Genomic DNA, 17,086 nt, shown 5'->3' with positions numbered 1-17,086 from the left:
CAATCTCTTTCTCTCTCTCTCCCTCTCTTTCTCTCGTTATTTCTCTTCCGTGGAGACGCTTATCCCTGCCGCAAGGGAAAGTGTTCCCTACTACTACTATTCGCCGCCACCGCCGTTGATTCTCGTTTATGACGATTCGTCATGGGTAATTCGTCGTTCGTATATTCGTACGTCCGCATTCCGCCGACACTCGCAGCAACTCGCTCCCGTTTACCGAACATTCGCGCCCTATATTCGCAATCGACGACGCGGTTTTCAATGTAATCTTGGATTATCGCGATAAAACCAATGACGTCTGCTTGTCGAGTTTCCTAATTTCCGTTGACATTTACTCACCGTCGAAAAGTAAAAGTTGCAGTTTTTAAATTGAGTTCAGCCCTACTGCGTGCTTTGAGAAATGTTTGCGATTCTTTTTATTTTGAATCCAAGGCCGACATTGCCTTATCTGTACTTATCCTTATCTGAATTTATTTGTGTAAACGGCACTTAGCAAATTACTCAAAATCTAGCCATGACATTTGTCTATGTTAAATTTACGCGAACACCGCTATAAAAATTTTTTACTTAAAACGATGATCATGATTATTTAAAGATTTAAAGTTTCACTATATACGTAACGCGTAAATTAATTTTAGAATTATTGGCACAACTATGTTAATGATAAATAACACTATAAATAATATTTAATTTGAAGCTTTGATAATTTATCACGAAAATATCTTCATTCTTACTATTAAATTGGTGGAGTTAGAAATATTAGAAATGATGGTTTATATATATATTTTTTTTTTTTCAATAAGATTTATTATTTACGATGTATAATTAATATACATTTAAAGATCGCGATCGAATTTGCTTAATAATTATATATAATACGAAAATGAGCGTTGTTATAGTGTATTCATTTCCATGCGATTAAAGTGGGTTTGCTTTGTACTTCGACAACTATACAAGTTATGAAGTTAACGTTACTGTCATTATGGGCGATTTATGCAAAAAAAAGGATAAAAATTAGGTATCACCTCGCATGGAAATGAAACAGTGCTTAAATTATGCATACATATGTATGTATATGTGTGAACACACACACATATATATATATACACACACATACAGGCGCGCGCACGCACACACATACATATATTATACTAATATGAAAAACTCAAATTTCTTTTATTTTATACATATTTTCCTTATATTTGTACGTAATCATTCATTTTACGTAGCAATTCAAAGCGTCTGACTTATTATAAGCCTAAGCTGTACTTCTATAATTATAATCAATACTCAACATAAAATTATAAAATAAAGTCTCTTAGTAATAAGTTTTACTGATGTTGGTGGAACTAAAACAATTAGCTCTCGGGTATGCTTTATTCAGTACCTAAAACGATCGTTTTCTCCTTTAGTCGATCATCACAAGTTTTAAAAATACCTGAAGGTATCTATTATATTTACTCCGAATACAAAAGTCATTTATCAATATTGAAACCTGACGCTTTTCACTTTATTTTAATAGATGTTTAGTATTTTCTCATATTTTGCATGGAGCCTTTGTACGGATCGAATCTCTCGTATGATCCACTGTTTCCTTGTGACATGCCACCGAATGATTGGTTTGGCCCTCCTCCTTGATACATTTGTGATCGTGGGTGTCCCATATTGTTACCCATATTATTGGAATTATTCCATCGAGAATTCACCCTTAAATATTATTTAGAAATTAACCGATTTAATTATAAAAGATTATACCCGTCAACAATTTAGTCATTTATTTACCTTGAATCTGATGATCGACTGTTCCAACCCGACTGTTCATTCCGATTATTAACTGAATTAAACGGCTTTGACGGAGGTCCCGAATGCCATCCAGTCTGTCGGTTGTTATCTACATATCGGCCGTCACCTGGAGACAAAGTCCATAGAATTTAATGCAGAAATTTACGAAATCTGATTATGAATATAATAATCAACTTACGTTGATTGTTAGGTTTCGAATTGTCATAACGATTGTGGTTATCTCGAGAACTTCTATGGTTGTCATCCGATCTGTGGATTTCTCGATCACGTCCGAATGTTGATGGTCTTTCATATCTATAATTCATAAATTACTTAATATAAAGCTCGTGCACAACGCATATTTTAAGAAGCATAATGAGAAGTCATTAGAGAGAATATAAAACGATAACAGCGGGAAGCAATATCTTGAAAATCGGCGAAAATTAGGGTGACACAATGATACCAACCTCTCCTTAACTTGTCGGTGGTCCATTGAGTTTTGATTAGGACGGGAATCCCTGCGTACCATAACGTCCCTCCCGCCCCTAGGAACTTCGTTAAACTGATCTTCGCGATTGTTCCTCGATGCGAAGTCATTACCCCTTTTGAAATTTTTTTGCATGCCCATTTCCTTGGACCTGACGCCATCGTATCGCGAGGGCACCGGGGCAGTGTCCATGCGTCTGTCCGAAACTCGCTCCATGACGTCAGCTCTGCGTTCGTTGACGCGCTCTGGTGGGCTATGTCTCCGATTCGGGTGTTCAACATTTATCCTTTTCCTTTCGGGCTCGACATACACGTCCCTCGGTTCCCTACGATCGCTCGAAGTCCTCTTTAACGCGGGCGGAGGTGGCACCCGCCTGTTCTCCTCCAGCCGCATCTGTTGTCTTTTGAGCTCGAGGCGCTCCCGTTCCAATTTCTCCCGCTCGACCTTCTGCCGTTCACGCTCAAAGCGCAACAGCTCAGCTTTTTCTTGCTCGATTCTCTCCCGCTCGAGGCAGAGCTTCTCCCGTTCACGCTCAAGACGCGCAGCCTCGCGTTCAATCGCCCGCTGCCGTTCTATGTCCTCGCGCCTACGTCTCTTCTCTTCCCTCAATAGTCTCTCTTTTTCCCTAAGCCTCTGTCTCTCGCGCTCCTCCTATAAATTGATGCTCCGATTTAGTCGTCGCAATTCATCGTATGCGACCGCAGTCTATTAACTACTAAAAAAAAAACCATATACTTTTATTTTAGCAAAAGATAGTACGTTATCTCTACGATGGCGTTCCCGGCTCTTGGATCTCGAAGTGCGCGAGCGGTCCCACGATCTTTTCTTATCTTCTCTGCTATTCGCCCTTTCTCTGTCTGGCTTTTTGCTGTTAGATTTGGTCGAGCGTGTGTCGCAGTCTTTCAGGGAGCCTTCATCCTTATTCTCCAGGCTGCTTTCTCTCTTCTCTCTGTCGATACCCTCTTCTCCCTCCTTATCCTCCGTTTCCTTTTCCAGTTCGTCACTTTTATTCTCGTCCTCGTGTTTCTCCGCCTCCTTTTCGATTGGCTCTACATCTTTGATCTTTTCCTTTTCATCTTTCTTGTCAACTTTGATGAGTGGATCACGCTTACGATTATGATTTTGTTGAGAATCACCCTTCGCCTAATTTAATTGAAGTCACATTTATATTCATGTTATCATTGTATTATTATTATTATTATTATTATTATTAGTATTATTGATATTATAAGATTATTTAATAATGAGCCTGAGTTATCGAAAAAATATTTTGTTGAAATAATAATCTTGTTACATTAATCGCAAAGGTTCATTATAATTTTTTTTACTTGATAAAAGTATTTTTCTTATTCACACATGGATTTATATTTATAATTCAAGAACTTATGGTACTTGATTGAAAATTATACCTGACAAAAGATACGTAATGACACTTAGCATCAATATGAATCATTAAATCTTTTAATTTAAATGTCCAGCTTTTATTAATATTTAATAATAATAAAGTAGCTAATTATATTTTCGGAATTGAATTTTAAATATGTACATAATATTACCAAGATTTACGTATAAAAATAAAATTTATTTCACGTATTTTCAAAATTTAAAAATCTTTATAATATTCTATTCTGCACATTATTATTAACAGTTCATCGTCTTATGTTAAAATCTTACTTATTTAAAACTTAATTTCAAACATTATACCTGTGGTTATTAATTTTACCAATTATAAAGTTGTAACAAATTTTCGTATTTTATTTGGCATTGCAAAGGGATAAAATTTATGATTAATAATTTTTTTTAAAAACATTAAACATATTTTGGATTTTGCCCTTCAATACTCATTTTAATAGTCAATATGGATTTTCTTTGTTTGAAAAATTATAAATTTAAATTATATATTTAAAAAACCACTTAATATAATACACAATTTAATATAATACAAATTAAAATAAATACATAAATGCTAAAATATGAATATATGTTTCATACTTTTTTCATATAAACTGATTTAATACATGAAAATTATATTAAATTTTAAAAAATTAGAACACAATTTGTTTTTGTTAATAATTTCCTACAATTTCTTTTGACTATGCCTGATTTAACAATATACATAGTGCTAATTGCTAATTGTTAATATAAGAAAAAGTAAAAATTAATAATGGTTTGCACATATAAACCTTTTTCATTAATATAAAATTTCTGTTCATCTATTGTTCTGATAAAAGTTTTCAATATTTTGAATTGTTACCTCTCTCAACTAGAAAAATATAAATAATTTCTTATTTGGTTATAATAATACTTGAATAATACTTAAATTATTTATTTTTGGATGAAAAATAGAGCCTAAGAATTTTAAAACCACTAATATTTAAAAATTCACTGTCATTCAAGTACTGCATATGATCATTTAAGTAAATTCTTTAAACATGCGATGTGAATCAAGAATTCAAATTGTAATTTTTAAATAATTAAAAGTGGCTTCAAAATTTTAATAATATAATAAACTAAACACGAGTTTAGTTTTAATATAGAAGATGTAAACAAAATTTATAATTATTTCTTATTTAATAAAATTTAGTCGTATGATTAGATTCAGAATCAAATGAAAAAAAATTCATTCCGAACGATACAAGTATATGTAAAAAAGATACGATAAAACTCAATTATTTTCATATTTTAATTATATAGAATGTATTTATATATATATATATATATATATATATATATATATTAATAGAAACTGTAAATAACTGTACAAGTGACTAAATGTAGCGAGTATTAAATACCAATGAGTAATTATTGATGTGTAATTCATAGTTTTAAATACTGTGATGCATGATACATAATATTTTAATGTTTTATCGGAATTTCTAATAATCATTTATAATATAATATATAATAATCATATATGTATGTATAAATATTTTTAGGTGTATTTTTGTATCAACTTTGATACAAACTATATTCTAGTTAAAAATTCATTCAATATTCATTTCACCATTTTCAAACACTTCTGTATATAAATTTAGGTCAATCATATTTAATATGTTTAAATTTAATATGTTTAAACGTAAAAATATAATAATCATGTTATTATCTCAAATTAAAAAATCTATGTTTGCGTAAACATTTAGTAAATGCAAAGTTTAGGCACTTACATCGAACGATTAGGCTGTACTCCCTCCTGTTATTTTGTAAGTATTGATTTTAATATTGTATTAACTTTGGTTTTTATAATAAACAGGAGGTAAAAATTTCGTAAATGACTATTTGTTAATTTTACTTCAGTTACAGACATAATGTAATTAATATCTAAATTAAATACATGTATGTCCAGTTAATATAAAAATAATTTTTTGAATAGGGATCATTTTAAATGTTTAGAAATTGAGTTACCATACTTCTTGTGTCTTATTAATAAAAGAATTGTTCTCATGGTTATAAAATCTTCTAAGTAAATTTCTTTGCGGAATATAATAATGTTCATTATATATCCTTAATTTTAGAAAATGAAATAAAGCCTTACAAAATAATTCTTTTTAGCAAAAACAATAAAATCCTTATTGTAATATTCCTACAGCTAGTGATTAAATTACATTTAATTATAAAATATCGAAGTATTCATGATTTTAAAAGCATAATTTATACAGGGAATTATCTGTTGGTACACACTTTTTGGGCTTGGTAACAAATAATAACAATTTTATATAGAAAAAAGGCACCTTTTCAACGGAAATAACTCTACCGTGGAGTTCTGTTCTGTGCAAGTATTGGATGCATTTTTCAGCATCATCACTTGTAGACATTGTAACATAGCCATAACATCTAGCTCCTGGCGTTCTCGCGTTTGTGACGACCTTCGCTCCAACTACTTTCCCGTATTTAGAAAATATTTGTTTCAAATCGGTGGCACGAGTGGTCGATGAAAGACCGGATACCCAAAGATTCCTACTGCTAGCATTGATTGAAACCGTAATGCTCTTGTCTATAAAAAGATTAATTCATTAACATTTTTCTTTATTATAAATTAGGAAACAAGGATGATAGATATTTCTGACAGGTACCTTTCTCATCCCTTTTTGGAGCTTTAACCAGGGGATCACCGCTGAAAATAATAACCCCGAGTAATGAGTATTATTCAAATTAGTTATAATTATAAAGAATAGTAAGGTCACGTTCGCTAAGATAATTAAGGCTAAATAAGTATCTCTGTAATTATGTTAAGAGTATAAATTTGGCTAGCTACTCTTTAAGTTTTTGGTAAAAACGTTTTTAGTTATAATTAAAATGTTCCTTGCATTCAGTTTTATTTCTGATTTATCACTTTTGGTCTTCGCAACACTTCTAAATGTCTAGTTATCATTATACAAACATCTTCTTTACACTTCCAGAATACCCTGTGACTGCTTTGATTGCATCTTCTTATATAGAGTCCAGTTTACCTTTGCATAAATCTCTTTGAGATTTATTAAATAAAATCACTGACACCGAAGATATTTACACATCAAATATAAAAGCAATAACATAATAGAACGTTAATTGCGTTTAATTAATCGTTTATAAATGTATATGCACGGATACTACGAAACTAAGAAAAAATATAAATACATGAAAAATCTGATTATATTAATATTACAAAAAGAAAAAATCGAAGTTGAACATATATTTCCATGCAGACTAAAAAGTAGTAATAAAAAAACATAGAATTATTCATATGTGTACAATTTGCACTACCTTGCTAGCCAAGTTTTCGATTCCTTAACATATTTGCCAGAGTTAAGAATTACAGCCTGAGTGAAGTGCGCAAATCTCAGAGCTTTGCTCGTAATATGTATATTTATATATGTATATATATATATATTTTTTGTTTTAAAAAATAGGGAATAAAGTGATCTTGCATGTGTGACAGTGTCGACTGAATTGATCTTGTAGATCAGAGAATGTTGTCCAATATAGCACTAATGCTCTCGCTGATGGAAACCACTGAGAATCATCTGCTATCATTGCAGTGCTATCAGTGAAACTGGGGGTTGCATACACGACTGGTGTCTGGTTGCCAGCCAAACCACTGTGAACCATTTAGCGAATGTTAGACCAACCTCTTGCATCCTTCGCCATCCTGCTTGCTTTTGAGCCCTGTTGCGTTCGGTCCTGAAGCCAATGATGTCCCTTCCTTGCTACTGGCACTGCTCTCCGCTCTGCCGCTCCCTTTAGAGTCTCCCTTCTTGTTGTTACTGCTGTTGATGTTGTTGTTGATGCTGTTGTTGCTTTCTTCCAATCTCTTCTTTGCACCTCCATCTGCTGGGACAATCAAGGTAGCATATTGGTCACTCTCTGACGAGCTAGACACCTTTAACTCCCTAACTCTCGTTTAGAACCACACTTGTCGGACAGCTGCGTCCTGAGAAAAGAGTCCTACTCCCCAGTTTCTCACAGGAAGTTTTTCTCAAGCAGAATCAGTTTCTATATATTTATTGTATATACGTAATTTTTAAATATCCTTTTATGATATGGTAAAATCTATAATTGTCCAGGGAGATCCCTGAGATTTATAATCAAGAAGAGAAACTAGAAAGGGCAAACTGGCATGGCGGCGTAAGTGCTCAGCTTAAGAATGTAATCAAGGAGCAATAAGGTAAGTTCCATATGAAATTTACGAAGACGGTTCTTGCGCGGAGACGCTGGAACTTAACAGGTCACTTCTCTTTTACATCCAAGGAGTTGTAAATAAGGAATTTTTGAAGCTTGCAATAAGGTTAATTTAAGGCGTTCATAAATCTCTGATAAACTAGTCGACGATGATTAAAATCCAACGATGTATCTATGCGGCAGGTATAATTAAAGTAATTGCATTAAGAAATTGTATCGATAACTAACTTAAAGACTAACGCTTATAAATGTCTACATTTCTTGTTGCAGCAGAGCTTAGGTCGGTACGTAAAAAAATTATGATGACAAATTTCGTAAAACTGCTATAGGTTGGAATAGGCTCTCGTTGTATGAATGGGACGTCGTTCTCATTAATTTTGTCCAATCAGGTTGTCCAAGTGAATGCGCTTTCTTTTAAGTCATCTCTCTCAAAATCGGCAAAAAAAGTCAAACCGCATCAATCTTCACCTTTCCCATAGGTAGTGGCTGATTTTTTTTAGTTGTAATCATTTTTACTTATATTCATATAAATTTTTTATTTATTATTTTATTATATATTTTTTAATATTCTCTGCTGCAGCTCAGATGAGATGAATAATTAATGACTTGTATAAATTTTATTGGTCATCAATTAATAGTTGCTAAAATTCGTTTAAAGAATAACTCATAACTTAAAAAATGAAAGTGTTGAAACTTACCTTTCAGCCTATCGTTTGACTCCGACTAAAAATATAAAATTGTATTTTATTAACATTCAATAAATAACATGTATATAATTTCATATTATCAATAAAATATTGTTTTATCTTGTTAACAATTATTTTATAAGTTTGTTTAAAAAAAAATTATGTAAAACTTATAAAATATGTAAATTAGTTGAACTGCAATTATATAAAATGCAATAATTAAATGTATGAATGGAAGTATACAAATATTTTATTTTAAATAATTTGAACATAGAAAACAGTAAAATTGATTTTATGAAAATAATTTATGACATACCTCTTCTACAAGTAGGTTTTCTTCATCCTCTCCAATTGTTAAATTAATGGAATCTTCATTATCAATACCATTAGCTTCGATCGTAGAAACATTACTAGACTCCTCTGAAGCAATAAAAGGTTTTTTTTCAGGAATTGGTTCTTCTGTAGGAATTGCTGTAACTGTTGGTTCTGGCTCAATTTCTTTGTACTCCTAAATTGTTTAAAATAATAGTAATATAAATTATGTAAAATTTTAATTTGTTGATTATTAGGAAAACATTTTTTATTGCAATACAAAAGGTCCGTTATGTTTGATTATAAATTATTATTAACATCTATAAGCTAAAAATTTAAGTTATTATTTTAAATTTGCAAAAAGTAATTTTATTTTACAAATTTTAAATATTTCAACAGTATTTAATGTTATACATACATATACAATTTCTCAATAGATATTATTTATAAATGAGATAGAATGATAATAAAAGTCTTTTAATCATACATTATAATTTTGATATTATTATCACTGAAACACAATGGTATGATCTTATATGCAAGTATCTAATAAAATTTTCAGCTTCAAAATATCATTTGAAAAGAAATATTAGAAGCATTATTTAATTAGATAAAATTAAAATGATTCTTTTCTATATTATTTTCTATATTAATAATTTATCAACATAAATATTTTATGATTTGATAGCTTCAAGTATTAAAAACCAAATATTCTAAAAATATTTCAAAAATAATAAATTATTAATTAATATTATTTAAGATTATTAATTTTAATTTTAATGGTATTAATACATACCATTTCTAATTCTTCAGGTTGTGCCGTAATATTTATAACTGGTTCTTCGGGAATATTTTCAATAACTGGTGGCGGTGGTGTTGGTTTATCTAATCCACCAAAGTCATTATGGAATTCATCTTTTTGAATTTCTGTTTCTAAAGCATCTTCGATCATAATTGAAGTATCTAAAACAGTATAAGTTAGAAATAATTATTTTATATATAAGATAATAAGTTTTCTTTCTGACCCAGTTAGAGTATCTATTTTAAGATAGGACACGTAAAGTTAGTGATCATTATGTGCCTTTAAACTATTTTAATTAAAATTTCGAATTTTTATTATTTAATTCTTAATAATTAAAAATAAATGTTTAATTGTTTTTAAAATCATTTTTTTTTCGTTTAAATTGATACAACTATAGTAAAAATACGAAAATTCCATGATTAATTTCAAATTAAAATGTTTTGCCAAATTATTCTAGCCTTCAACGCAAATTAATTAATAAGCACAAATCTTAAACAATATTGTTCTACGGAAAAATAAATATGGAATGTACCGTATAAGATCTAATAAGATTTAAGAAATAATTTAAAAAAATAGAAATTTCAACAAACAATATTAGGAAATCTATACGTATTTGTCCAAATTTACGACTGATGACTATCTTAGAAAAATTACATTGAACATAAAATAATAATAAAATTTAAAATATTTAAATGCCTTAAACATAAGTTGATAAAAAAATAATTATCTTTTGTTGGCATGACAATAAATAAAATTTTATATTCATTCGCTCACACCATGGCTATTTTCATCAATTTATTTGATTTTATTCGTTTAAAGTTGTCTAGATCACGATAAAATATATTTTTAATGTAATTAAAAAGATTAAAAATTTTTAATGTAATTAAAAGGATTAAAAATCTTTAATGTAATTAAAAAGAATTTTTTTTATGCGTATTTTATTGTTTAGAAACGTTTATTTCCGTAAGTTTTCTAAACAACGTAATATTAAAAACTAAGTTATTTATGTACATAAAAAAAAAAACGAAAAAAAATTGACTGTTTTTTTTTATTAGTTTTAAATTAATTACGGTAAAATTCTCGTATCAACCTTGTTTTATATATTCTCTTTTCTACAAGACAAAGTACAGTATTTTTAGTCTGTGCACGTGAGTAATGGGTCAGATAGTCTAATATAAAAATAGTTAGAACACGATTTTGATCTACTTTTTTGTTTATTTTTATTCTATACATTATTTATTTTTCGTTTTTAGTGAGTTGATTTCTAGGTTTCTCAAATAGGACCTAATAATATTTATCTAATAAAATAAATTTACAAAGTAAAAATGCATAAAGATACAGTTTAAATAACATATGAATCATTGCTCATGTGCGCTAAAAATTCTCTAGCTGAACTAAATAATTCAGCTTACGAAATGACGAGTATTAGTTACTTAATTGATACGGACGCATTGGGGTTTACGATAATATTTCGAAATAAAGTAATATTACATAAACACTTCGGATCAAGTAGTAAAAATAATGATTATATTTCGCGATATTTTCTCATATTACCTGTGTCTAATGTGATTTAATACCATTATTTAACGATAGAACGATTGAATAGATTAATTTAACAATGCTAGTAACTTTTATGCATAAGAAAATTAAGTACTTTCAATATCTCATATTTCATTAAATGGATTCTACAAATGTACAACTATTTTAGAAATATTTGCTGTTTTATAATATTATATGAAATAACTATTAACATATTAATACAAAGAGTGACTTACCACCATGTTGCACTATTCATAGTATAAGTAAAGTAAATGGTTAGATTTAAATAAGTATACATGAAATAATTTTACATTATACTTTGGAGCTAAAGATTTTGTATGTTATTAACATGACAATGTTATAACAAAATTACATTAAATATTAATGTAATTATAAAATATGGTTTATTTTAATTCCTTAATATATTAATTTCACTTTTAAGAAAACAGTTTAGATATAATAAAATTAATATTTAATATCCCATTAAGCATTATTGAAATATAATGTTAGAGTTGCAAACTCAGTTGTATGTATAACAGAAATAATATTTTAATGAAACATTGCTCAAGATAGTTTTTCAATGACTATGTATTAAATTTTAAAAGCAATCAATATGATGGAATAATCTTTACTTTCAATATTCAAATATATACTATAAAACATTATATTAAGTTTTATAAATTTTTTTTATAGAGTTTTAAATTCTATATTTTACAATGCATTACCTTTCGTATTTAATTTTCATAAATACTTTTGCAATTGTGTTTAAATTCTACAATTAATAATTATAAAAAAATTACATATTTAAATGCTAAAAGTTAAAATAAGAATTAATTTTTGTGCTTAAAATATTTAAATTTGTAATAGCTGACTAAATAAATAGCTTACATTTGTTACTGTCTACTTTTTATAATTTGTTATTTTTTCTTCACTTTAGAATATTGTAAAATATAATATAAAATGTTTTATATTATATTATCATTATTTAAATTAAGCAATAAGAAGGGTTGACAATCACAGTTGGCAATTAAAGTTTCTTAAACGTTATTAACTAGCAGCGTAAGATAAAGAAATTTAATAAAAATTTGACATGATAAATGGGCTAGGTTATTTTATTTTTGAAAAGAAAAAAAATGACTATTTAAATTACATAAGGAATATAATATACCGATTGGTTTTTTTGGGCTAACTCTGCTCACACCACCACATGGAATTATTAAACACTCATCTGGATTACCACCTTCTTCTATGATAGCCTAAAAATAAAATAAAAAACAAATTAAACTAAATAATGGTATCAAACTTGACATTTATTGATGTTAAAATATGGAAATCTATGAATGTTAAATTATCTAAACAGTTTCAATTAAAAAATAATAAATTCTACCGATAATCAATAATTATAAATAAAAATTGCGACTATTACTTATATAATTAATGATCCAACTATACAGAAACTAAATCAAAAGTAGCAAAAAGGTTAAGTATGGTAAAGCAAAAAAACTATATGAATATAATCCCGTTTTATTAATTATTAGACGAATAATAAAATAATACCTTAGCCAGTCTCTCAAGGAGGGCAGCCTTGTTTCCGGTTTTGTCTAGTCCACGCCGCTCTAATTCAGTTTTTAAATCTATAACTCTCAATTCGGTTAACTTCTTCCCCTCTACGTCGGCCATCTTCGCTCCAAAAGACTAAATGGAAGGACTGCGACTCGGGATACACCCTTTCTTTGCTTTCGTTAAACACGTATTTTTATTGTTTCTTATACGGGCCTACGAAAAACTTAATTAATGACTATTCTATACAAAACTACCTAGATTAATGTTTATTATCATCACACACGTGAAAATGTAAGAACGTTTAACAACGCAATATAATCACATCCGACGCAACAAACACGGAAAATATGGTTTGTCGACTACCGGAAGTCTTGATTGATCTTGTTGCCGCGGCAGGGGAATCGAACCAAAATGCACTATTTGTTCTATCTCTGTCTAATGACATATTAATCCCGACCGGGAAATTTGAAAATTTACCATTGCAGGTAGGATAAAATCCAGAACACTTGTGTTTATGAAATAGTGTTCTACCTAGGTCAATATGCTTAATAAAACGGTAATAAATCATGAATTTTTAAGAAAGCAAACGTAAGGACGAAGGGATTATGCTTTTGTTGAAAAATTGCAGTGTTCAAGTAAATGGCGGTAATTAAATATATTTCCAACAGTACTATTAACGATTGTAGCCATAAGCAGCACGTGCAAACGGCATGTCTCAATTTTTCAAAATGTAATGAAAATTGTTCCCAATTAAATAATTATCGTTTATTAACGAAAAACAGCCACGTTTATAAAATGATAAGAAAATATTTGTCCTGCGGCCTCGTAAAAGCTTGGTATTTAATTTAAGTATTTCTAAAATCTTCTAATTCGACCGGAAATAACTAGCGATACCGTACGAAGTGCGTTCGTTTCTTGTACTACATAAACACGCTATCCATGCTTGCATTCTTCAAGTATGCAGTCCCGAATGTCGGAAGTTAACCGGCTCTTTGAAAGTTTTTAATATTCCCAATGTCATATGCATCTCAACCACTTCCACGGAATATTCGTACATATCGACTGTTCTATACAAATGCGAAATGAATAATAATCGACAATAAGCAGCAAATAATAGTCGCAGTTTCGCACGCTTTGGCCCAATTTGTGAACGCATGGGAGCAGCCGACGTCATTTCCTTCGGTAAAAATCAAGTTGGAAGCACGTTCGACATCCCATGTCTAAGTCACATTTGAGCGTGAATATTCCTTTAAAAATAATCAAGTTTTTTCTAGCGACTCGGTTTGATTATTCATAAAGCTTATTAATCCATCGCGATTGAGTAAAGGGCTAAGGGGCAGGAGAGAGCGGCGCATCGTCCTGCGCCATGCGCATTAGTTTGCCGGGGTGGGGGTAATAACCGAAGTCTGCAAGTGGAGCGACGGGCGCAGGAGTACCCGGCTGTTCTTTTCCGGGTCTAGGTATTGATTTTGCAGTGTACGTTTGTCGTCGTCCTCTCCATTGGACGCTACATTTTCGCGCATCGTTATTTAAAAAAAGGCACACACATCGCGTCGACTTGTCAGCATCGTTCAGCCGTACTACGTCAGAGATAAACGTGAGTCCCACGGTAAGATTATCTATCAGGCAACAAAGGTGGTTGAGAATCGCCGAATTTCGCGTTCAGGGCGCGTCGGGGGTTTGAGGTCGGAGTCTTTTTTTTTGACTCACCGTGACATTACGTCCATTTTGGAACGCCTGTGTTCGTCGTGTGGTTTTGCAAGCTTGTCGAGGGAAAAAGGCCGCCCGTTCGTTACTTTTATTGTCGCCTCGTAATCTCTATTTGGTAAATACAGTTACTGTTATTCCTATGTGCTCTTTGTAAACATTTCAATTTAAAATAGTCGTCAATCATTGTTGTTCACGAAAAATGTTGCTTTCGGGAAATTAATCTGGACAAAAGTGATTTTCTAACTAATTTTAACGTTTTTGTTTAATATAATTACGTTGATAAATTCACTTTAAATGTATTTAGGCCAAAGAATCGACGATTTAGCTGAGATATTTTTAAAGGAAGTTTTAGTATTTTAACAAGTGTGATACTGATTTTTATTGCCCCAATTGTATATTTGTAATTAAAAAAAAATTATTTATTATTTGATAATGTATTAAAGCACATTTGTCATAAAATTAAGCATTAGTTTGGTATTTAAAAATTTTTTTGAGGCGTTACTGTTCAAATAAGAAGTAAGTATTTTTGTTCTAATTCAAATTTGAGGATTGTAAATAAATACTCTAATAAATTTTTTTTAAGTCATTTGAAACTAGAGTACTGTTTGTGGGCGCGTGCATATGTGAAACTTACACATGTAAAATAGATTTAATCTATACATATGCAAATTGAAATAGTATTAATATTTAAAAATTTTTAAAGTATCAAATTTAATTAAACTAGAGAAATAAGATATTTTTTAATTAGAATAAAGAGAATTTGAAAGTAATTCTTATATTCAAAGATTATAATTTATATTATAAAACTAGAATCCAAAGAATTTATTAATATCTGTAATTCAAAAAGTTATATAAATATTTGCCCTTATTCTAATGTTTGTGTTTATATAACAAAGAAACTATAAGTAGATATGCATATTTATTTGTTTAGTATATTTAACTATTATGGAAAATTGTGTCGTTAGTTGTATATTAAGAATGAATATTATAAATGGTTTGAACAATATAAAATTGATGTAAAAATTTTATTTTAAAGATTAATTGATCATTGCAAGTAAAATGTAGTCAAAGACTAAAAATATAGTTGTGGTAAAATATAATTTTTTAAAAATTTATTTTATTTTTCAGGTTGAAAACATGACTCCAGATGGATATGCACGAGTATATGTTGGAGGGCTTAATGAAAGTATCAAGAAGGAGGATCTGCAGATGCAATTCGAAAAGTTTGGCAAACTAAATAAAGTTTGGGTAGCATTTAATCCACCTGGCTTTGCCTTCATTGAATTCTTCAATATGGATGAGGCAGAAATGGCATGTAGCAACATGAATGGCACAGAAATCATGGGGGCTAAATTGAGGGTAGAAATTTCGCGTGGGAGAGGTCGCGGAGGTAGAGGAGGGTTCAAGGGTCGAGGCAGAGGGGGATTTGGCTCTCGGGGTGGTTATAGGGGAGGTGGCGGCGGTTATGATCAAGGAGGTGGCAACTATTATTCAGGCAGGGGTGGTGGTAATAGTGGACGCTATGGCCAAAGCTACGGTAACCGCAACTCTGGCTACGCTTCGCGTGATACTTATTCGCAAGATGGCTATGGTGGAGACGTCGCCCCTGACTACTATAGCGGCAAGGACACGAGCTCTTCGAGGTATCGAAGTCGATCCCCGGCTGGACGTGGCAGGTATTAAAACGATACCTAATCAACGTACTTCTAAAACTTCTACATGGCTTCTGTCACGTTGTCCAATACCGACGATTCCTCTTAATCTGGTAGAGGACGAAGGGCTTTTAACATTGCTCTTACGTATCATAGATATATTTATAGTATATGCGTGCCGATCATAGGGGTTTCCGTTGCGTTCTTCAATCTTCTATTCTAGTCTGCTTTTATCTAGTCAAATCTTGCTTCTAAAGATTTAAACATTTTTTTATAAAGACTTCGTTGCTGAGAATAAATAATAATGTGCCTTCGTTGTTAAAAGTAAAGTTGCAGCAAAATGAAACTTAAAAGTGCCTTTGTTGTTAAACTAGTAGAAACAGTCGCAACAAAAAACATTAAAGTGCCTTCGTTGTTAAAGGTATATTGTCATAATTTAGGGAACCCAAACTGAACATGACGGCAAGTGTAACACATTTGTCTAATGCATGCACAACAAAGATATATATTTTTTCTCATTCTCTTTCCAATGTTGGAGGACTCTCCAATGACAGCTGGAGGTGTCAGCCATCCAATAGTTAGAGAAATGAATTTAAGTAATCAGAAAACCTATTTTGCGCTTCCATGTTCACAGTCAACGTCATCTGCGTGAATGCACGTAAAAGAACTACGCTACGTTGCCATACCGATCTGCGGGCCAACAGCCGCCCGCCTCGACGACTACATTCTGTCCAATCTTCGCAGCGACATATTACACAACCAATTATTGATAATTAGTGCTTTAATATAATTTTACACTTTAAACATTCAAATTTGAAGCACAAGAGATCATTTTTTAGATGCATTTTTTTGTTTTTTCTTTATTTTTTTTTCTTTTTAAGTGAAATAATCATGAGAAAAT

The 17,086-nt window shown here is 30.5% G+C and overlaps 2 protein-coding genes across 6 annotated transcripts; one reads left to right on the top strand and one right to left on the bottom strand.

Annotated features, from left to right (window-relative positions):
• Positions 1 to 1,489: 1,489 nt before the first annotated feature.
• Positions 1,490 to 13,177, bottom strand: LOC105364023 (Scaffold attachment factor B). 3 transcript variants are annotated; one of them, XM_011501862.1, is made up of 13 exons: positions 12,818 to 13,177; positions 12,429 to 12,516; positions 9,716 to 9,882; positions 8,924 to 9,115; positions 8,620 to 8,644; positions 7,372 to 7,573; positions 6,337 to 6,377; positions 5,995 to 6,257; positions 3,002 to 3,409; positions 2,247 to 2,917; positions 1,979 to 2,094; positions 1,780 to 1,906; positions 1,490 to 1,704 (listed from the first exon to the last, which is right to left on the bottom strand). In XM_011501862.1, exons 1-13 carry the CDS (start codon positions 12,938 to 12,940, stop codon positions 1,524 to 1,526), a joined length of 2,604 nt encoding a protein of 867 aa, XP_011500164.1. In that variant the 5' UTR covers positions 12,941 to 13,177; the 3' UTR covers positions 1,490 to 1,523. The 3 variants fall into 3 exon arrangements, with proteins under 3 accessions (XP_011500164.1, XP_011500166.1, XP_011500165.1); XM_011501864.1 differs by having other exon boundaries at positions 3,026 to 3,409; XM_011501863.1 differs by having other exon boundaries at positions 7,372 to 7,570.
• Positions 13,178 to 14,016: 839 nt separating this feature from the next.
• Positions 14,017 to 17,031, top strand: Rsf1 (Repressor splicing factor 1). 3 transcript variants are annotated; one of them, XM_011501860.1, is made up of 3 exons: positions 14,017 to 14,420; positions 15,662 to 16,209; positions 16,820 to 17,031. In XM_011501860.1, the coding sequence occupies exons 2-3, from the start codon at positions 15,671 to 15,673 to the stop codon at positions 16,845 to 16,847; spliced, it is 567 nt and encodes a 188-aa protein (XP_011500162.1). In that variant the 5' UTR covers positions 14,017 to 14,420; positions 15,662 to 15,670; the 3' UTR covers positions 16,848 to 17,031. The 3 variants fall into 3 exon arrangements, with proteins under 3 accessions (XP_011500162.1, XP_011500161.1, XP_011500163.1); XM_011501859.1 differs by having other exon boundaries at positions 14,017 to 14,432; XM_011501861.1 differs by lacking the exon at positions 14,017 to 14,420 and adding an exon at positions 14,493 to 14,648.
• Positions 17,032 to 17,086: the final 55 nt, after the last annotated feature.

This window comes from Ceratosolen solmsi, unplaced genomic scaffold (genome assembly GCF_000503995.2).
Source record: "Ceratosolen solmsi marchali unplaced genomic scaffold, CerSol_1.0 scaffold23, whole genome shotgun sequence".
Lineage (NCBI taxonomy): Eukaryota > Metazoa > Arthropoda > Insecta > Hymenoptera > Agaonidae > Ceratosolen > Ceratosolen solmsi.
The sequence above is the reverse complement of the archived record's forward strand: the minus strand, read 5'-3'. Positions and strand labels throughout refer to the sequence as shown.

Bases quoted from the DNA above. Each gene is read 5' to 3' on its own strand.
- LOC105364023 (XM_011501862.1), bottom strand. From the start codon at position 12,940: ATGGCCGACGTAGAGGGGAAGAAGTTAACCGAATTGAGAGTTATAGAT. The intron at 12,517-12,817 runs GTATTATTTTAT...TTTTATTTTTAG, and splicing joins TCCTTGAGAGACTGGCTAAG to GCTATCATAGAAGAAGGTGG. The intron at 9,116-9,715 runs GTATGTATTAAT...TAAACAATTTAG, and splicing joins AACCTGAAGAATTAGAAATG to GAGTACAAAGAAATTGAGCC.
- Rsf1 (XM_011501860.1), top strand. From the start codon at position 15,671: ATGACTCCAGATGGATATGCACGAGTATATGTTGGAGGGCTTAATGAA. The intron at 16,210-16,819 runs GTATTAAAACGA...CCATGTTCACAG, and splicing joins TCCCCGGCTGGACGTGGCAG to TCAACGTCATCTGCGTGAAT.